Source organism: Thermobia domestica, chromosome 16, assembly GCF_964235325.1.
Source record: "Thermobia domestica chromosome 16, izTheDome1.hap1.1, whole genome shotgun sequence".
Taxonomy (NCBI): domain Eukaryota; kingdom Metazoa; phylum Arthropoda; class Insecta; order Zygentoma; family Lepismatidae; genus Thermobia; species Thermobia domestica.
The window spans coordinates 177,282,881-177,302,513 of record NC_137469.1 but is presented as its reverse complement, the minus strand read 5'-3'; the positions used below and the strand labels follow the sequence as shown (position 1 = coordinate 177,302,513).

The 19,633-nt window shown below is 35.3% G+C and overlaps 1 protein-coding gene across 1 annotated transcript; it reads right to left on the bottom strand.

Annotated features, from left to right (window-relative positions):
* Positions 1–6,919: 6,919 nt before the first annotated feature.
* On the bottom strand, positions 6,920–18,644 carry LOC145672843 (uncharacterized). Its single transcript, XM_081741995.1, has 3 exons — positions 17,971–18,644; positions 9,933–10,249; positions 6,920–7,037 (listed from the first exon to the last, which is right to left on the bottom strand). Exons 1-2 carry the CDS (start codon positions 18,488–18,490, stop codon positions 9,936–9,938), a joined length of 834 nt encoding a protein of 277 aa, XP_081598121.1. The 5' UTR covers positions 18,491–18,644; the 3' UTR covers positions 6,920–7,037; positions 9,933–9,935.
* Positions 18,645–19,633: the final 989 nt, after the last annotated feature.

The following is a 19,633-nucleotide window of genomic DNA, read 5'->3' as shown; positions in this document are numbered from 1 at the left end:
CCAAACTACCCTGTTGTCAATAAATACACATGGCACCGGAAAAAATAAGTAATGACAAAAACGTAAAACAATAACATGTCAGAACAAATAAAATTATATCATTCATAAACGAAAAGCAAGAAGAAAGAAAATTGTAGCAAATGTTTATTTTTTATTTTTATATTTTGATTGTTTATTTCTTTAAAACATGCGAAAAAGAACAGATCACTGATTTCATTTAAAAGTGAAAGGAAATCTGTAAGTTTTACATTGCACGATTATGTCGGCTAGGCTAAAGGACACTGTAATGATGAGAAATGAATGAAATGGTTTAATGACGAAAGTGGGAGGAAACGAGAAGACAGCGAGAAAACCCACACACACGATGTTTGTCTACCACCAAGTTCATTTGACGCGAGCTGAGATCGAACCAAGGACCCCATGCACCAACCACAGCAGCCCCGCTCTCTCTTATTTAGAAGTCTGGGAGGAACTGTTTGTATTCACCTCAAATAGAGCAAGATATCTTTGATCATCCTCTTTCGAGACTCCCATCAACCACCCGCAAGTCCTTTAACAGTATTCAGAACTGAGAGGGTAGGTAAATGAACAAGTGATAAATGAATCTGCTATCTCAGCCCCATCCCCTTTCCAACGATGACGGTCCACTGCATGAAGGGACTGCTTCCATTATTACAGGGTGTTTCAAAACAACACCGACAACGTTTGGGAGGTAATTCCTGACACCAAGATAAGACAAAAAGTATAGACCTACCTAGGTGCACAAATGCTTTCTTTCGGAGTTATGGGCTGCCAAAAAAATGAAATATAAAGGTCCATAGCTCCAAAATTATTCGACCTACCGTAGTCGAGTCAAGACTTCACTTCGAAATTAATATGTGCCCTATCCAAAAATCCATGTTTCACAACCCTAAGATACTCACACAACAATTTTTATAGTAGTTTGGATACGGGCATATGATTTGAAATACTAACCAACTACCTCTATAAAACTTGTTGCTGAAGTACCGAAGGATTCTGAAACTTGGATATTAGGATAGGGCACATATTAGTTCCTTCCTACGTATAGTCTTGACCCAACTACGTTCCATAGCGTTGAAGTTATGGACCTTTAAAATTCATTTTCACATGTTATCTGCAGCCTGTAACTCCGAAAGAAAGCATTTGTGCACCCAGGTTGGTGTATACTTTTTCTATTATCTTGGTGTCAGGAATCAGCTCCCAAAAGTTGTCGGTGTTGTTTTGAAACACCCTTTATAGTTTGCATGTAACTTGGACATGTGGAGATACACAGTGATGAGTCGCTTGCTTCTGTCATTCTTCATGTTGTTTGCTTCGTTAGATTTTATACATGGTAAGTATTTTAATGGTGCTCCGTGCTAGTTAATAGTCCTAAATTGTTAAAGCTGAGCAATGAAACTATCTAGTCAAACTACTGCATTTCTTTCGTGTTGATCAGTTACAGGTAACGAGAGAGGTGTTGAGCAGAAGCAATAAAATAAGAGCTTATTAGTTGTATCATACAAGGAGCATACAAACGGTGGCAATTCCACTGCATTACACTATAATCAAGACATACGGAGTTAATGAACGTGATGAAACTTCTCGTCTCAAAGGGCACAGAATTCCGCCCACCAATAACCAAAGTTCCCGCCTCTTCGTGATTTTGTTTCGCTTCACGATTTCTATAGTCTTTTCGTGTGTTTACCTTTGGAACTTTTCTATTGAAAAAAAAAAAAGAGCGAAAAAAGAAAACAGTAACCAGCAATTCAGTATTTTTTTTTTTTCACAGCAACGAGCAAATCTAACTCATTTCCAATTAAATTACATGTCTTTATTCTATATCTCATTCCTTCGTGAGTTCGGAATTGTTACGACTTATGGCAAGTGGTTACTTAACATCATACTGTATAGATTTGTTCAAAAAATCCTGACCATTCACTCACCTGTTTCTTTCTTTCTTTTTGCCTCTCAGTCTCTGTCTTCAGTGTTCTACTTACGTAAATACAAAACTTCGGTAGGTAATGTTTGAATTAAATAAAATGTAGATTTTTTTTTCCTTTTCATTCAGATCCATACGAGGTAAAAGAGAAAAAGGTACAACAACAACAGTACAACATAAGAAATACAGAAGAATTACAACTAATGGTCTAATTTTTTTTTCAAGAAATGAACTAAATTCTAAGTGGAAAAGGCATTTAAAGTGTTTTTGTTGGGTCAAAAGATTCAATACATTTCAGGCAAAAAAATTATTGTACGCTTTATATCTGGAAAACTACATATAGTGTAGCCAAACCCAGACTATCAGTTAACTCAGTATGATGTCCTTGTTCCGTAGAAAATACGAAAACTCAATTTTAGGGCCGTTCAAAATTTTCTGGCCCCTGATCCAAAAACTAATAATTGGCCAAGATTGCAATCCTTTGATCCATTTTTTATCATTCCTAAAATTCTTGTTTCACGGATATAAAAATCAAAATTTTATTATTTTAAACCGAATTCTCATTAAGTGTACAATATTATTAGCGATTAAAGGATGCATTTTGCCCAAAGGTGATACATTGAACAATGGATACATCAATTGAGCTGATCAAAATGGTACTCATGAGTGTAAAAGCAAAATGTCGATAAAGCAAATAAGAAAATTAATTGATAAATATTGATGATGTACGAATACCAGGCTAATTATCGAAGTAAAACTAGTACTAAAATATACATTAACCTATGCTTTCCGAATTAGTCCCAGAAGCGACAGTCCTATTAGCGACAGGAACTGTTATTTGTCCTATGTGCGACCGATTCATTTACATTGAGATGATGGAAGATGATATGATTCCTTCTCCTAAAATATGTTTTTCCTCTGGCGTTATTAGCGCCGGAACAACCTTGGTATGAAATATGTACGTGCCAGTGATACTGTTCGTCAAATATATTTTTCCTCTGCTGTGAGTGCAAATAAAACTTATTTTAATTTTGAGTTAAATTTGACATAAAACATATCAAATAACTAAACGAGACAACAGGGATTTTCCATGAAAAGCATATTCCTATGTAATTATTGAAAATCCAGTTGCAATATCCTCTTTCTTCAAAAGCTCTGTTTTCTGTACTTAATTTGATTCAAGTCTAATTACTCACTAAGCACAGTAATATATTTTATTTTGAAAAACTTAAACGTGTAACAGTTTCTCCAACTACATACTTTTTAGACTTCCTAAGACTCTATGAATAAAATAAAAAAAATGTCAATGATAGAAGAAAGCTTTTGAGATCCCTTACATCTAATTGGCTATTCTCAACCAATCTCACCAATTACAATGCAGTTCACTCTGAACAATCCAAAAGATAAACAAACTCTTTAAACTACCTTCCTCCCTATTGTAAGCTAGTAAAACGTAAACTAATTGCTTAATTTGCCTTCCTCCCTTGATTCGACTTATACATAAAAGCTTGTCGTGTAGCAATCTGAAATAATCCCTTATAGTCAGACGAACTGTTAAGTCCTGCGAGAGATTTGCAACTTGTGTAATAATTTCTTCGAATACACCGTGTTTTTAGATTTCTTTGATATAATCAAATGGTGAACACCTTTCTTCCATGGGCGCCCGATGGGAAGGCAGGGATCGCCCTCCTGGCTCACAAAAATGTATACGTAATATAGCAAACCACGTATATTAAATACCAGATATACCAGACGTGATACCCCAACCATGGAGATGCACCTCCCTCGAAAATTTTCTTCGGGCGCCCCTACCTCTTTCTGATTTCTTTCTTATGCCATAAACATATTCAATCTAAACTTATGCTCCGTATCATTTTAACATGAAAATTTTATTTACGTATATTAGAATCATAGACATTATTCTAAATATTTAGTTAGTTTTCCCCTTGATAGTCAATGTATTCATAGAAATTAATTCAATTAGAATATAATATTAGGAAAAACGTATAAAAGATTGTTAATGTAATGAGAGCATTCTCACGTAGTAAATTCAGGTAGAGCGAAATTTTTCATAGTATATTTTGTTAGGTTCTAAATCACATTAGCACAAAACAAGTTAAAGAAGAGAGAACCTTATATTCTTCCATTATCTTAGTATGAACGAATCGGTGACTCATACGGCAGTTAACAGATTGAATCGGTCGCTCATAGGACAGTTAACAGTTCCTGTCGCTAATAGGAGTGTCGCAAGTGGGAAGACACCATGCTTTCCAATATGAAGCTAACAATATAATGGCATGATATGCTTCATCAAATCCCTTATTAGCACGAGTTTTCACCTTTACAGACAATATTCACAAATGCATCAATCAGAATTATTTTGGATATTGATTTTTGTTACGATGAGTAATATTAGACATTGACTTGCAAAAAATTCCGAAAAAGCTGGATTTTTGTGAAGACCTTTGTTTTGATGTTCTCAACACATCCTGAAAGGTCCGTTAATTTTGAAAGACGAGTTCTTGTTTTCAGTTTTTGTTTACAAACCAAAGAGGAAAATTCTAGTTTTTTGCAATTAACTAGAAAACTATCATTTTTCCGAAGAAAATATTCGAGGAAAATTGTAACTTATAAAATTTAATACAAAAATGCTGCTTACGTTAGACTTTTTTCAGGTCCTTTTTCCATCACTATTTAAACCAGATTTATTATAATCTTCATTAACATTGGAATCTGCTTATGTCCCTTTAGTTCGAATTAAAGCAGACTTGACGAAATTTATGATTTCCTATTCCATTTCTCAGATCTGAAAACAAATGAATTTCACAGATGTATCCTTTGACCTATTTTGCTAAAAGTTGTAGTGTATAGACTTCTAAATTAACACAATAAGGCATACACACAGCACGTTTTAAGGCCACAGTCATGCGTCAGTTAAAGGTACTTGAAATCTTCCATTAATTTTGCAACAACTACTCCATTAGTTATTCAGCTCATTACAATAAAGAAGTTCAGGATTTTTTTTTTTACCGAGCGAGTCATGCTGATTTTAATTACAGACCGCCCCTGCTTGGCCATATTAAAGTCTGATGTCCTTTCTTCAACTATGCTATGTAAGACGTAGACCTACAAGTTAACGTGAAATCTGAATCACATGAGATACATTGGGAAATGAATGCTGGTCATCCTTATCGAAGGTGAATCGATAACCATATGAAGAAGCGTATAAACATCTTGCATATACTGTACAGTACATTACAACGTGATGTTTTAAATGGATACTAATAGAGCAGTGATCTCCAAACTGTCTATCGCGAGTTACTAGAAGCTCATTTCCTGTAGATCGCGTTATCCCTTAGGTTGGCTAATGACAGAGGGCACTGATGGGAGCAACTGCTTCTTTCTCCCGCGCAATTGCCATTGTCAGCCTCATCACACAGTTGATTGTATACACGTGGGGTTGTACAAATTATGTTTTTCGTGTGTATATTAGACATTTGCTATGTTTTTCGTGTGTATATTAGACATTTGCTATGTTTTCCGTGTGTATATTAGACATTTGCTATGTTTTCCGTGTGTATATTAGACATTTGCTATGTTTTCCGTGTGTATATTAGACATTTGCTATGTTTTCCGTCTGTATATTAGACATTTGCTATGTTTTCCGTGTGTATATTAGGCATTTGCTATGTTTTCCGTCTGTATATTAGACATTTGCTAACTTGGATAGTTTTATTTCATATTTACGTAGTTTATAGGCAATAAAAAATGTAAGATATTTTCAAAAAAGTTGGTAGTTCTTTTGGTTGGTAGCTCACAGTAGGATTTAAAAACGTCACGGTAGCTCAGAAGCTCTTTAAGTTTAGTGACCACTGTGTTTGAGTATAACAGCTATAATGTTTAATTTGTAAATTACAACAATGAAATCATTTCTCTTGAATTCAACCAGTGAAGGATTAGTGAAAGTATTCAACGAAAGATTGGAATACAGATAGTTCGATACTATTACTTATTGTGCACAACTTTCTAAATAGCGTTTTAGTTGGGAGGTAACTGGACTGTCAACGAGATGTTGTAGATGACATTCGGGACTTATTCCGAATAGCCAATTGAGAAACGTTTCGTTAACACCCCTATCAGGGCGGCTATTTGAAGCGTTCGCAACGGGATTTTATTGCTCATGCGTATGCTTGGAATAAGCTGAGCATGTATTTAAATGTGGATGGCTAATCACAAACGCGAAAGCAATAAAAACGCGGGGAAAACGTTAGCCCAAGCGTATTTGGTGCGTTTCGGAATAATAGACCACCTGCTGGTTAAAAGATGTCAAAAAGAAGGGGGGGAAAAAGAAAAGACGTGTTGCCAGGCAAGGGGGTTTTAGCAAGAAACAGCTGCTTTGAAAATGTTTTGTGCAGAGTACTGGAACTCTGCTATTATAGACCGGACTTGAAAAAAAAAGACCTGGAAACCCTGAGTGGCTCACAGTATGATTTATTACTCTGGCGAAAGTAAAGTTACTAAATAGCCACCTTGGTTGCGTTCGCTCTAGGGTGTAATGTTTCGAAAACGCATTCTCAAATAGCCACAGACTATATCCCTGATATTCTCAGCTTGTGATTTTTACATTTTTTTTTCTAAAGAAAGCGTTGAAAGGTCAGAAGTTTTACACAGATGACGAACTGAAGGCCGGCGTCCGTCAATGGTTCGAATGTCAACTTTTGAAGCTTTCCATGGACAGTATTCGTAGATTGGTCACACAATAGGACAAGTGTTGGAACATTTATGATGCCTTCTTTTGAAGCACAAATACTGTGACGCACTCAACCTGGGTTTCTTTACGTCATTTACAAAACAGTTAAATATTTGCAGATATTTCAGTTGATCATATATAAAACTGGAAACTTAAATGGATTTTTATTTGAAATAATGGATCCTAATAATAATGAATGTATTTATTGCATAAACAACAATAAATATCAACGAAATAAATACAACAAATAACAAATGGATTCAATGATGTCAGATGTTAACGAATACTGATCTAAATGAGGTCCGACGTGTTCGATGAGCAATGAATCTTCTGTACTTGCCTTTACTGAAAAGAAAAGAAAAGGAAACCATAAACTACCACAAAGTATTGGACCGTATTTAAATATTAATAGCTATCCATCTAAATTTACCCACCTCTTTCTCTCTTTCTATATCTATATATATCTATCTATATACTGTAATTGTTCTAGCTCTAACCATTACGAAGTTATGACTGTTCCTTTGTTTGTACCGTTGCAGCTGACTTTATAGCAGAAATAATCTTGACGCATACAGAGCGTATTGAGACCATAGCACCAGGGAGATTGCAAACGATTTTAGTCGTTGTCATCCGGAAAAACTACCATTAGCAATTGTATTCTGTTCAAAGTTCTGACGAAATTAAAAGAAACCGAACCTTTAGTAGATCGACCCAAGACTGGTTACCGCGCACGGCAACAGACGAGGCAACAACTGCGGCAGTGTAGGCATTATTCAGTAAAAGTCTCAAGAGAAACACACGTAGTGTACCGTGTGAAAATGATGTGAAATCGCACCTCAATCGTGCACTTTATGTCAGCGAGTAAGTGACACCTTTATAAGCTGGAACATGAACAACACCTTACAAAATATAATTCAGATCGTTGTCTAGAATTGTGTAAAATAAAATATACATAAAAATATATAAAATATAAAATAAAACCTATGTTAACCTATGTAAATCTATGTAAAATAAAAATAAAAAACGTACACTATATAAGGCTTCTTAAGACATGCTAAATGACTTCATTTTACTAGTGAATGTTATTTTATAATATAAAAATGGTTTATCTGGTGCCCCTTCATATTTCTGTTAATCACATTTGAATGTACTATTTCGTGGCGCGGTGGCACAGTGATACAGCGTTACTTCTGCTGTGGGGTCTGGGATTGATCCCACGTCCCACCATTCGGACGTCCCCGTATCCTCTCACTTCCTTACTTCACAATTTCATTAATTATCACCAACACATTCTCCTCTAGTCTTAATGTACAATCATGGGACGTTAAACTGAAGGAAAAATGTGTTGTTTCTTAGTTTTAACGAAACAGACCCTATCATTTGGTCAAAGCACTCAACTCAACAAAATTAATCATATTTACTAAACGGCGTGACAAACATTTTGGCATTTGAAGGCGGCGCTCCAAGTTCCTTTTAAATGCTGCTAGCAAATCAGAGGCCTGCGGTATTGCCACGTTTATTTTGTACACATCCACGTCTATACACTGCCACCTGATCGCGCTGTATTTTCTCTGCTTAGTCATAGCCACACCTCTTTACCACTTGGCAACGTCGCATCAGAGCTTGCGTTTTATTCGTTTGGCTGAAATGCCAAGATGTTTGTCACAGGCTTTAGTCACAGCTAGCATTTCTTTTAGGCATACTGTCACAGGCTTTAGTCACAGCCAGCGATTCTTTTAGGCATACTGTCACAGACTTTAGCCACAGCCACCATTTCTTTTAGGCATGCTGTCACAGGCTTTAGTCACAGCCAGCGATTCTTTTAGGTATACTGTCACAGGCTTTAGTCACAGCCAGCGTTTCTTTTAGGTATACTGTCACAGGCTTTAGTCACAGCCAGCGATTCTTTTAGGTATACTGTCACAGGCTTTAGCCACAGCCACCATTTCTTTTAGGCATGCTGTCACAGGCTTTAGTCACAGCCAGCGATTCTTTTAGGCATACTGTCACAGGCTTTAGCCACAGCCACCATTTCTTTTAGGCATGCTGTCACAGGCTTTAGTCACAGCCAGCGATTCTTTTAGGTATACTGTCACAGGCTTTAGTCACAGCCAGCGTTTCTTTTAGGTATACTGTCACAGGCTTTAGCCACAGCCACCATTTCTTTTAGGTATACTGTCACAGGCTTTAGTCACAGCTAGCATTTCTTTTAGGCATACTGTCACAGGCTTTAGTCACAGCCAGCGATTCTTTTAGGCATACTGTCACAGGCTTTAGCCACAGCCACCATTTCTTTTAGGCATGCTGTCACAGGCTTTAGTCACAGCCAGCGATTCTTTTAGGTATACTGTCACAGGCTTTAGTCACAGCCAGCGTTTCTTTTAGGTATACTGTCACAGCCAGCGTTTCTTTTAGGCATTCTGTCACAGGCTTTAGTCACAGCCAGCGATTGTTTTAGGCATACTGTCACAGGCTTTAGTCACAGCCAGCGATTCTTTTAGGCATACTGTCACAGGCTTTAGTCACAGCCAGCGATTCTTTTAGGCATACTGTCACAGGCTTTAGTCACAGCCAGCGTTTCTTTTAGGTATACTGTCACAGCCAGCGTTTCTTTCAGGCATTCTGTCACAGGCTTTAGTCACAGCCAGCGTTTCTTTTAGGTATACTGTCACAGCCAGCGTTTCTTTTAGGCATTCTGTCACAGGCTTTAGTCACAGCCAGCGATTGTTTTAGGCATACTGTCACAGGCTTTAGTCACAGCCAGCGATTCTTTTAGGCATACTGTCACAGGCTTTAGTCACAGCCAGCGATTCTTTTAGGCATACTGTCACAGGCTTTAGTCACAGCCAGCGTTTCTTTTAGGTATACTGTCACAGCCAGCGTTTCTTTTAGGCATTCTGTCACAGGCTTTAGTCACAGCCAGCGATTGTTTTAGGCATACTGTCACAGGCTTTAGTCACAGGCAGCATTTCTTTTAGGCATACTGTCACAGGCTTTAGTCACAGCCAGCGATTCTTTTAGGCATACTGTCACAGGCTTTAGTCACAGCCAGCGTTTCTTTTAGGTATACTGTCACAGCCAGCGTTTCTTTTAGGCATACCCTTTCAGATCCACTTTTATCCCTGAGCACAGGTATCGTCACTATTAATGTAAAATTATTGTCTTGGACATTAAAACCGCGACTAAAATAACTTACATATCTGGTATGATTTATACATGAAAACAATGGATTAGACTTACCTTTTAAGACTGTTGCGGCATTTGTGATCTATATGCCAAAGACTGGGCATCTGAGTTATAGTTGTCCTCCGAGAGACTTCGAGCATGTCCATATGCATAGCCGTAACGATCGATTGCTCCCTGACTTTGTCCAGACAGCCCCTTGAGTCCTAATAGTGTAGACAAGATCAATGAGATTTTTCCAGCAGCCAAAGCCTTGAATATAATGACTTTCAGAAAGCCAAATGCTAAAATCACGAGGGGAGTGAGGAAAAATGCAGGAAGCAACAGGTAGCCCAAATTCTTGTCATTTTTTCTTCTATTTCTTCTGCTTCGACCTGTGAAACAAAATAAATAAATAAATAAAATAAATATAACATCATAAATACAGGGTTCACAAAATGTCCCGGAACTGTTCAATATACAGGGTGCGGCACGTAAAACCGGCCCGTCGTAATATTCTGGTATATTGTGTTTTTGGCAACACTTAAATAATCTACCTTCCTACCAAGAGATGGCGTGTCGAGGTCGGGTCGACTTACGTGACCTGCAGCAGTCACGTAAGTCAGTTATGTTACTTTCAGCAGGACGGTGCAACATGCCACACATCAGCTGCATCATTGTCCCTTGTGCATGAGATGTTTACACCAGAGAGGACAATCAGCAAAGGCTTGTGGCCTCCTCGGTCACCAGACTTGTCCACGTGTGACTTTTACTTATGGGGACTCTTAAAGGGAAGAGTATACGAAACAAATCCACACACAATTGAAGAACTCAAGACCAGGATCCAGGATGTCACCAATAGCATTACAACACAAGAACTGACAAGGGTATATATGAATCTCCTCAATCGTGCTCACATGTGTGTTGAAGTGGGCGGAGGACACTTTCAGCACCTGCTGTGAAGGCTGCTGTGAAGGTGAGTAGTCATATTCAATACATTACATTTCATTTATGTGTTGTAGTTAATCATATTCAATACATTACATTTCATTTATGTGTTGTAGTTAATCATATTCAATACATTACATTTCACTTTATGTGTTCACTTTACGGGCCGGTTTTACGTGCCGCACCCTGTATTATGAAAAATACAGGTCAGCAAAACAAAAATAACACCTGTTAAATAGTATTGAAAATGTTATTCGGTGATACCAAACGCAACCCCCTATCATCACCCCCTTAGGGGGTACGGCGGGTTACTTTAAAATTTTAAATGGGAACCTCCATTTATTATTGTACATTTGGATTCTCGAGAAAAAAGGGATAGTGATTTGACCCAAAATTAAAAACGGGAAATTCACGGATTACGCTTCAATCGACATACAAAGAAGGAGAGGGTACCAAAACATTATGAAAATGGGAATTGTCTGTCCTGTATTCTGTGACTATTTGGTTAGCGTACTTGACTGCAGAATCAGAGATCCTGAGTTCGATTCGCAAACAGAGTAACATTTTTATCTGTATTTTCATTCCCAAATAATGAATTAATATAATTTAACTTCGATAAAAATAATGTACTTGTTCATAATTTATTAACTTCCAAGAAAATACAAATTGCGACAAACATGATTTGTTTCTGTAGTAATTAACTCTATAAACTCTAACCTTAATAACCCTATTACTAAGAACTACTTCATAAAGCTAGTTTGCAAAACAATTGTCGAAATTTGTGTAACATGTAACTTGAATAAAGTATTAATCGAACTTAAAATGTATGGACTTATTACTTGGAGGAAATAACAAAAGAAAAAATTGTTGCCTTGTGTGGGGATCTAACTAAGGACCTCTGACTCCGTAATCTAGTGTGCTAACTGTCTGACCATATAGTACGGGACTTGAATTTCGCATTTTCATAATGATATGACCCAGCACTTTTTTGTGTGTCGATTCAAGCGCCATCCGTGAAGACCCTGAATTATGGGTCAAGTCACTGTCACTTTTGTTGAAGAATCCAAATGTGCAATAGGAAACGGGAGTTCCCATTTAAAATTTCCCCCCGTACCCCTGAAGAGGGTGGGGACAGGAGGTTGCGTTTGGTATCATTGGATAGGTTTATCAAAACTATTTAACACGTGTTATTTTTGTTTTGCTGATCTGCATATTTCGCGAGATATTGCGCCGTCCCGGGACTTTTCCTTCGTACTTTGTATATATTGTACTTTAAGAAAACGTTATATAGTTTATAACAGAAGTCTCCTTACACTAATAGTCTTAATCAATGTTGAAGTGTATACGCGATGTTGTTTCTAAATTAGAGGAAGAAGTATTTGTACTAATGAAGATGATAGTTTTGAAAATATGTTGTTTCTTCTTTACAATAAAAATAATTGAAGAAATTGTTGAAGGAAGTACATCTTGTCTTGCATGAAGAGATCGGACGAGAAACCTAGAAACCTCAAATCCTTCTTCCTTGATACAATTTCTCATTATAGTGGAAATAATTTATGAAAAGTTGTGCTACGTATATCTGTAATGGATATTAGAGAAAGATAATGATGTTGTTTAAACATGTGATGTCTTTGAAGAAAGTCGTCGTTTATTAGCATCGGTATCCTATTGTTGCATATACTTACAGTAATAACTCTCTGGTGTTTTCACTGTCAAATTTTTAAATTATTACTGAACTATTACTATAAAACGGGCACATCAATTACTTTGTGTGCGATAACTTACTTCTGAAGGGTAGCTTACGTGTGTTGATTTACACTATACGGAATATAACTAACTAACTAAAATTTTAAATTATTACTGAACTATTACTATAAAACGGGTACATCAATTACTTTGTGTGCGATAACTTACTTCTGAAGGGTAGCTTACGTGTGTTGATTTACACTATACGGAATATAACTAACTAACTAAGTCTATGGTCTATGGAACCCGGAGGTTCAATGCTGCGTTCACAAAAGCTCTCCATTGACTTCTATCCTTAGCCAACTGGATCCAATTTCTACTTTGTATTCCTATTTCTCCAAAATCCAACTTAATGTTATCCTTCCATCTGCACCTAAGTCTTCCTAAAGGTCGTTTTTCGATTGATCTTCCACCCCACAAGGCTACTTCCTTCCGTTCTGGCTACATGACCTGCCCACCTAAGCCTTCTAGACTTGATGACCCTAACAATATTTGGTAAACCGTATAAATTATGTAGTTCCTAGTTATGAAGTTTCTGCCACTTCCCATTCCCGTTCCTCTTGGGTCCGAATATTCTTTTTAGGATCTTGTTCTCAAATAATTTCAGTCTACATTCTTCCCTCAGATTAAGCGACCATGTTTCGCAAGCATACAAAACAACAGGCATGATTATCGTTTTATATATTTTAAGTTTCAAATTTCTTGATAGGATTCGGGACGACAAGAGACTGTGAACTGAATAATAACATGAGTTTGCCGCTTTTAGCCGACATTTAATTTCTTCCTGAATATGGTTTTCGTCTGTTAATATTGACCCTACATATTTGAAGGTATCCACTTTATCAAAAGTATTACTCGATATTTTAACGCATTAGTAATTTGCCGTATTATGATCCCGACGAACTTCCATTAATTTAGTTTTGTCTGTATTTACTTCTAAACCCATGTCCCTGCAAGCGTTTAATAAGAACTCTGTATTTCTTTCTATCGTTCCTCTATCATCCCCTATTAAATTTATTATTATTATCAATTTTTTGTCCTGTCGTGGAACCTAAGTGAAAAGAAAGTAGTTTACAGTATAAATTGAGAAGCACCTACCTTTTTATTAAAGGAAGAAAAAGAGGAATACCGCTAATGTTGGACAGTGTCCTACGTTAAGAAAAAGAGATCAGCGTTGTACACCAGAAAATTTAAATATACAAGCCTCCTGTCTATGACGGTACACTTTATATGAATGATATAACTTTCTCCTATTTAAAAATATTTACTTCTCAAAAAATTGCTTTCAACAAGAAATCATGTTAAGAAAGAAGAGCTCCCTACTTTCTCATTACTGCTAACTTGACATCTATTCCATTGATTATTCTGTAATGACTTAGGACTTTTGTTTAACTCTGTTTTCACCATGAAGCTAATCTTTTAATGACACCGCACGTACAACTTCAAATAAATATGCAATCGGAATTACTGTTCTCTTGTTACATTGCAGTATTTATTTAGTGTATGTACATAACACACTAACACCAAACATTATCCTTGAAACATTGTATTTGAATTTTTGACGTGAAACAAACGTTGATGTGCCTTAGAAACCAAAGCTTACAGATAAAAAAAAGTGTAAATAAATGCTAATGGAATAATGAGTTCCATGATGAACAAAAAATGTTAGGAATGTATACAGAATTTAGTACATGTCATAGGGAAACTGAAATCGGACATATTATCCGGCAATTCAGACTAATCGCTCTAATACCGAATCATTGTTTCGAGGATTTCTGTAATCTTTTCAATTATATCACCTATTTTTAGGTGATAGGATAGAATCTTCATTATTCGATTACAAAGTATCAATAAAACTTTTCACTTCGTTTTCTTTTTAAGACTGGAGGCATTGTAAAACACCTTACATAGCTTTCACATCTTTCTCCGTCGAAACATAGGGCGTGATGATGTCATAACTTTAAAAACAATATTTTTTTTGTTATGCCTATTTTTATTACTTTTTTTGGTGGGCTTATTTTTGTACGTAGATGATTGAAGTTTTGCACACACATTTGGTGTATCCCTTAGTATTTTTGAAATTTTTTCAAATCTCTGCATTGAAACAGGGGGATCCAAAGGGGCAAAAAGTTAAAATGAAAAGGCATATTTTTAAACAAAAATATCCCCTTCTTCGCGACATTAATTGTAGTCTCCTTCGTTATCTTCCTCTTTCTCCTGCCTCCGTACCCTCTAAAATGTCGCCCATGATACAGTTCCTTCTTAGCCAATGTCCCAACTAGTTTATTTTTCTCTTCTTAATAATACCTGAAATTGTTATTTTCTCCCCCATCATTTCTAACACCCTCTCATTCGTTCTCCACTAGACCCAGCTAATTCTCCTCATTCTTCTCCACACCCACATTTCGAAAACTTCCAGTCGTTTTTCATCATTTTCCAGTCGTAATGTCCATGTTTCTTACCCATACAGTACACTACTCTGCACGAAGCACTTTATGAGTCTTTTCCTCAACTGTTTATTCCAGGTTCTACAAAACAGTATTTTCTTCCGGCTAAGGCTTCGTTTGCCATTCCTATCCTTGCTTTTAACACTTCATTTAATCACTAATAATATTACCCAGGTATGGAAAACTAGTCGCCTGCTCTGCTGACAACAGGAAAAAATATAACAGTAATAATATAGTTAAATTATTGTGATAAAAACAAGATACAAAGTTTTACTCTGTGTCTCTGGAGTTCCTTCTATGCTTTTCTAAGAGAAAATGTAACTTTAGATACGGTTGAATGACATTATGTAAAGTCTCTTCCACATATTATTAAAATAGTTCCTTTCAAACAACAAACCTTGGTGCTTCTACGTCTAGAATCAATGTTTGAATCATTGTAAAAGTTCCAGATTAACGTCTGTAAGTGTAAAATAAGCATGTCGAAAGAGTCCTACAATAGAGCCTGAAGATATTAGAAAGACATTTCGTGGAACAATAGCTTCAGTAATTAATTTTTTTTTAAATGTTGGGCATTTTAATGCATAAGAGTGGACAATAAAGTATAATAATAACAATAAAAGAGGAAAATGATGTAAAGAAAGCATTAGCACCTATAGATAAAGGTTATGACTATGGAACACATATTGTTTATATTCATATTGAATTTAAAATGATTTTTACACGTTTCGTATTGAGTAATGGAAGATGTCAAAATCCTTTTGTTCTTGAAATAAGTTGTTCTCATATGAAGGAAATGAACACAAATTGGAAATTTTCTATTAATTGGTTGATGTACAGTTTCTTGGAAAGAGCTAGTCACTTACTGCTCTTTCAAAGAGTTTACTCTTGGAATCGTACGTGAAGAATGCGAAAAGTTTGTGCTGAGGAAGAAAAAAGTATTCAATCTTCAAATAAGAATTACATTTGCTTGATTTAATTCTTTCTATAGACATGAGCTTTTCAAGAAAAGATGAGTGGGCTTGTATTTCTGAACAAGACTGTACTTTTCACTTAGTTCCTCATATTAAGGTCAGGTCTGTAAGTTTTGTAAAAAGAACTAGCGTAAAATTGACACTGAATTTGCAATTAATATTTGAGAGTTCTTTTCTGGAATTAGTGTCGGTATATATAAACAAATTATAGTTTTCAAACATTAGAAAAAAAGATATGAGTTTTTGATTTGTTTTTCTTGCATAAATTACTAAACGATAAAATGGATTTCCAGAATTAGTTTCAGAAGTGTTATAACGTGTTCCAACAGGCAAGACTAGAACAGCAAACACTGGGACAATCTACTGTAGAAAAGCAAGATGGAGAATGTGTGCTTCATATAACGAAATGATTAGATTTCATGTAGTAGATGTATTTAGTATGTTCGAAAACAAGTTCAAAACAATTGTCCGGCAATAACTTCTGTATAATTAAACGACTTATATTTGTGTATGTATAATAATGTATGTGTAATAGTGTATGTTAGACAAAAAAATATAACTAAGCATTAAACCTGTTGTATTGTTCTTATGAAATAAATAAACAAATAAATTGGTAATTGAGGCCCACACTATTTTTAAAGGTCAATTTGCCCTCCTGGAAGAGCTGTGAAAATATAAAGAGCAGAATGAACATTTAGTAATAATTTGTATTTCAAAATTGTTTCTGTTTTAAAAGATACTAAATCATGGCATCAGTTTAGATACTCAGTTTCTAAATACTATTTATATATTTATTATTAAATTGTACGATAGGATTAGCGTATAATGAGACATACAAAGACGAAACATACATACATACATATATATATATATATATATATATATATATATATATATATATATATATATATATATATATATATATATATATATATATATATATATATATATATATATATATATATATATATATATCGATAGATCTATTAGGCTGAACAAAATGAGTTATGGAAAGGTAAACCCTGAGATTTGTAGGATTTGAATAGGTCGACAAAAATGATTTTTTTTAAGTTGTTAAATTTAAGTTATTCATGGCTAGACGCCACTTGTTAAAATATGACATTTACTAAAAATATGGTGCATCAAGTAGAACAAGATACACTATGGTTAATGAAGTATAAGTAATAAATTAAATTTGTGATTAACTTTTAAGCTTTAATTTTAATATGTTTCATTTAACGTTTCCAGAGCGTATTTTCCATAATAACTATAGGAATACCCATAGACAGTATATTATTAATGAAATATATGAGTTACAATCTAAAATTATCATTAACACATTATCAATTAAACGAATTAATTATCAGTTAACGACAATGTTAATAAGCAAATTATCATTATTGATTAAACTCTAATTTCATAAACCTTCTATTAATTCTTGCATGTATTTCTTGTAATAGTAGGTACTTCCTGTAGTTTCTACATTGGCCAGATACTGAACTGAAATTTAAAGCTTATTTTTCAGATCGAGGTTATATGGAACTTGACCTGCTCAAACCACATCCCCTTCTGAACCTTGAGACTCCCAGAAGGAATTACCTCAGTATTAAGATCGACTATCCATTCAGCTGTGATGGAGATTTACAATTCAATAATTGAGGAGTTTGGTGCAATAAGAGCGTAAGTCTGAAACATGCAGTTTTAGAAAAACTATGTTGAGAATTTAAGTAGGTTTTCTTTTTTTGTCTTACATAAAACAATGTAATATGCAGCATTTTATTCCGATATTGAATTGAAATGTTATTAGGAGGCTAAACAAACATGGCAAAAGCCGCAAATGCGTTTGATACAAAAAGGGCGTAAACTCGCTTACGCCCTTCTTACATCAAACTCCTCAATTATAATAGACAAAACAATTCACTACAGAGATCAGCTGTCATACAATTATATTCCAACTGAATGCCACTTACTTTATAGACGATAGCATTGACTATGTATACTTACCTTCAACTTCTGTGTCAGAGTCGGAGTCGGAGTCCACTTCTATGTTAAACAAACTCCTGCCATTGTTTGGAGAAGAAAGCCGCAATGCGAAACCAGGAAAGAGGCTCAATTTCAAAGATCGCGTTTGATACAACCGGGAAATTCCAGTTAAAAATAATTGTCCAAATTTTGTTTGTTTGTCAGTTTCTGAAATTTCTCCAGCGATTAAAGCTCTTTCATTACCAATGTCATTGAAATCACTTTCATTTTCCGCTAATTGTTCAAATTCGACACCATCCATCACTTTGTAAGATTTGACGTTGAGAATTTTATACAAAGTACTAACAATTTTGCTCTTGACACAAGCTAAACTCAACTCCGGTTGACAATCGGCCACTCGGTAGTCTTCCTCCATGAACTTCTTGGCGTGCTGTTGGATGAAGTTGGTCACTTCGGGAATTTCTTTCAGAAACTTCCCATGATTCACTGAAGCTCCCAAAATGTAGGAAGGGAACACTACGAGCAACACTAATGACAGCATAATGAAACTGTCCAAAAATTATTAATAACAAACTCTAAAACGCACGGAAATAGTAGAAATACTGTTTTTTCTCAAAGAAGTCTGTATGTATCGACCACTTTGTTAGTTGACTTCAAGGCCACTGTATCAAATGAAATATACTGATACAATTTGCTCGTAACTCGTCTGTTATATTTGTAGTATGTTAACGGTGTAGTGGACATGTTGGTCACACACACGCAAGATTCTCTTTCATGCACAAAACTCTCACTTGCCGTGATATGTGTGTTAACCTACGATCATAATCCACCATAGTCATTGTTTAATGAAAAGAGAAAGGGGGAACTTCATTAAAAAAATATAGATCTCACAAAGTCATCGCTAATTTGGAACAATAAATAATTTCCAGCGGCAGCTGAGGAGTTTTAATTATGTCAAGTGAACTCTTGAAATCAATCTTCTTCCATAAATGGAAAATGTATACATACATCGAGTTGAAATACGTGAGACTTTATAGCTCTTGTTTTTAAAAAGTGAATTAAACGAAATTAAAGACTTTTTTTCTTTAATTGTATTCTTGTGTATTTGGTTTAATGCTGTATTAAATGAAACACTGACTTTGACAACAATTCATTTATCTTATGAAAAAAGAAATATTTTTTACAAACCATCTCACTAATCTTCAACATAAAGTATTAGGATACATAATTAGTACTATTATTATTATTATTATTATTAAATATTCTTACTTTTGGCACATCCTGGGACTAACGAGATATTTTTTTTCTTCAATTTTACATTTTAAACTGGAAACGTTTCTTCTACGTTTCTCTATTTTCAACTTCCTCTTCTAACTCCCAATATTTTCTTCTATTTTTCAAATTATTGGTCACTTGTGTTCTTCTTCTTCTTTCCATTCCTAGCTTTTCTTCCATCTTTCCTTCTATGGCGGTGTGAAGAAGACAATTTCTTCGAAAGATGTGTTCAATCCAGTTGGCCTTTCTACAAAGGATGGTGGCTAGAATCATCTCTCCTATCCGTTTTAAAACGTTACTCTTTCTGTCCATTTTATCTTCTCCATCTTCCTCCAACGCCACAATTTCGAAGCTCTCTAAATATTTCTTGTCTAACTTCCGTAATGTCCAAGTCTCTGAACCATACAGT

What these genes read in the sequence shown, in the direction of transcription:
- LOC145672843 (XM_081741995.1), bottom strand. Translation starts at nt 18,490, where the DNA reads ATGCTGTCATTAGTGTTGCTCGTAGTGTTCCCTTCCTACATTTTGGGA. An exon ending in CTCTGACACAGAAGTTGAAG is followed by an intron (nt 10,250 to 17,970) that starts GTAAGTATACAT and finishes TTTGTTTCACAG; the next exon opens with GTCGAAGCAGAAGAAATAGA.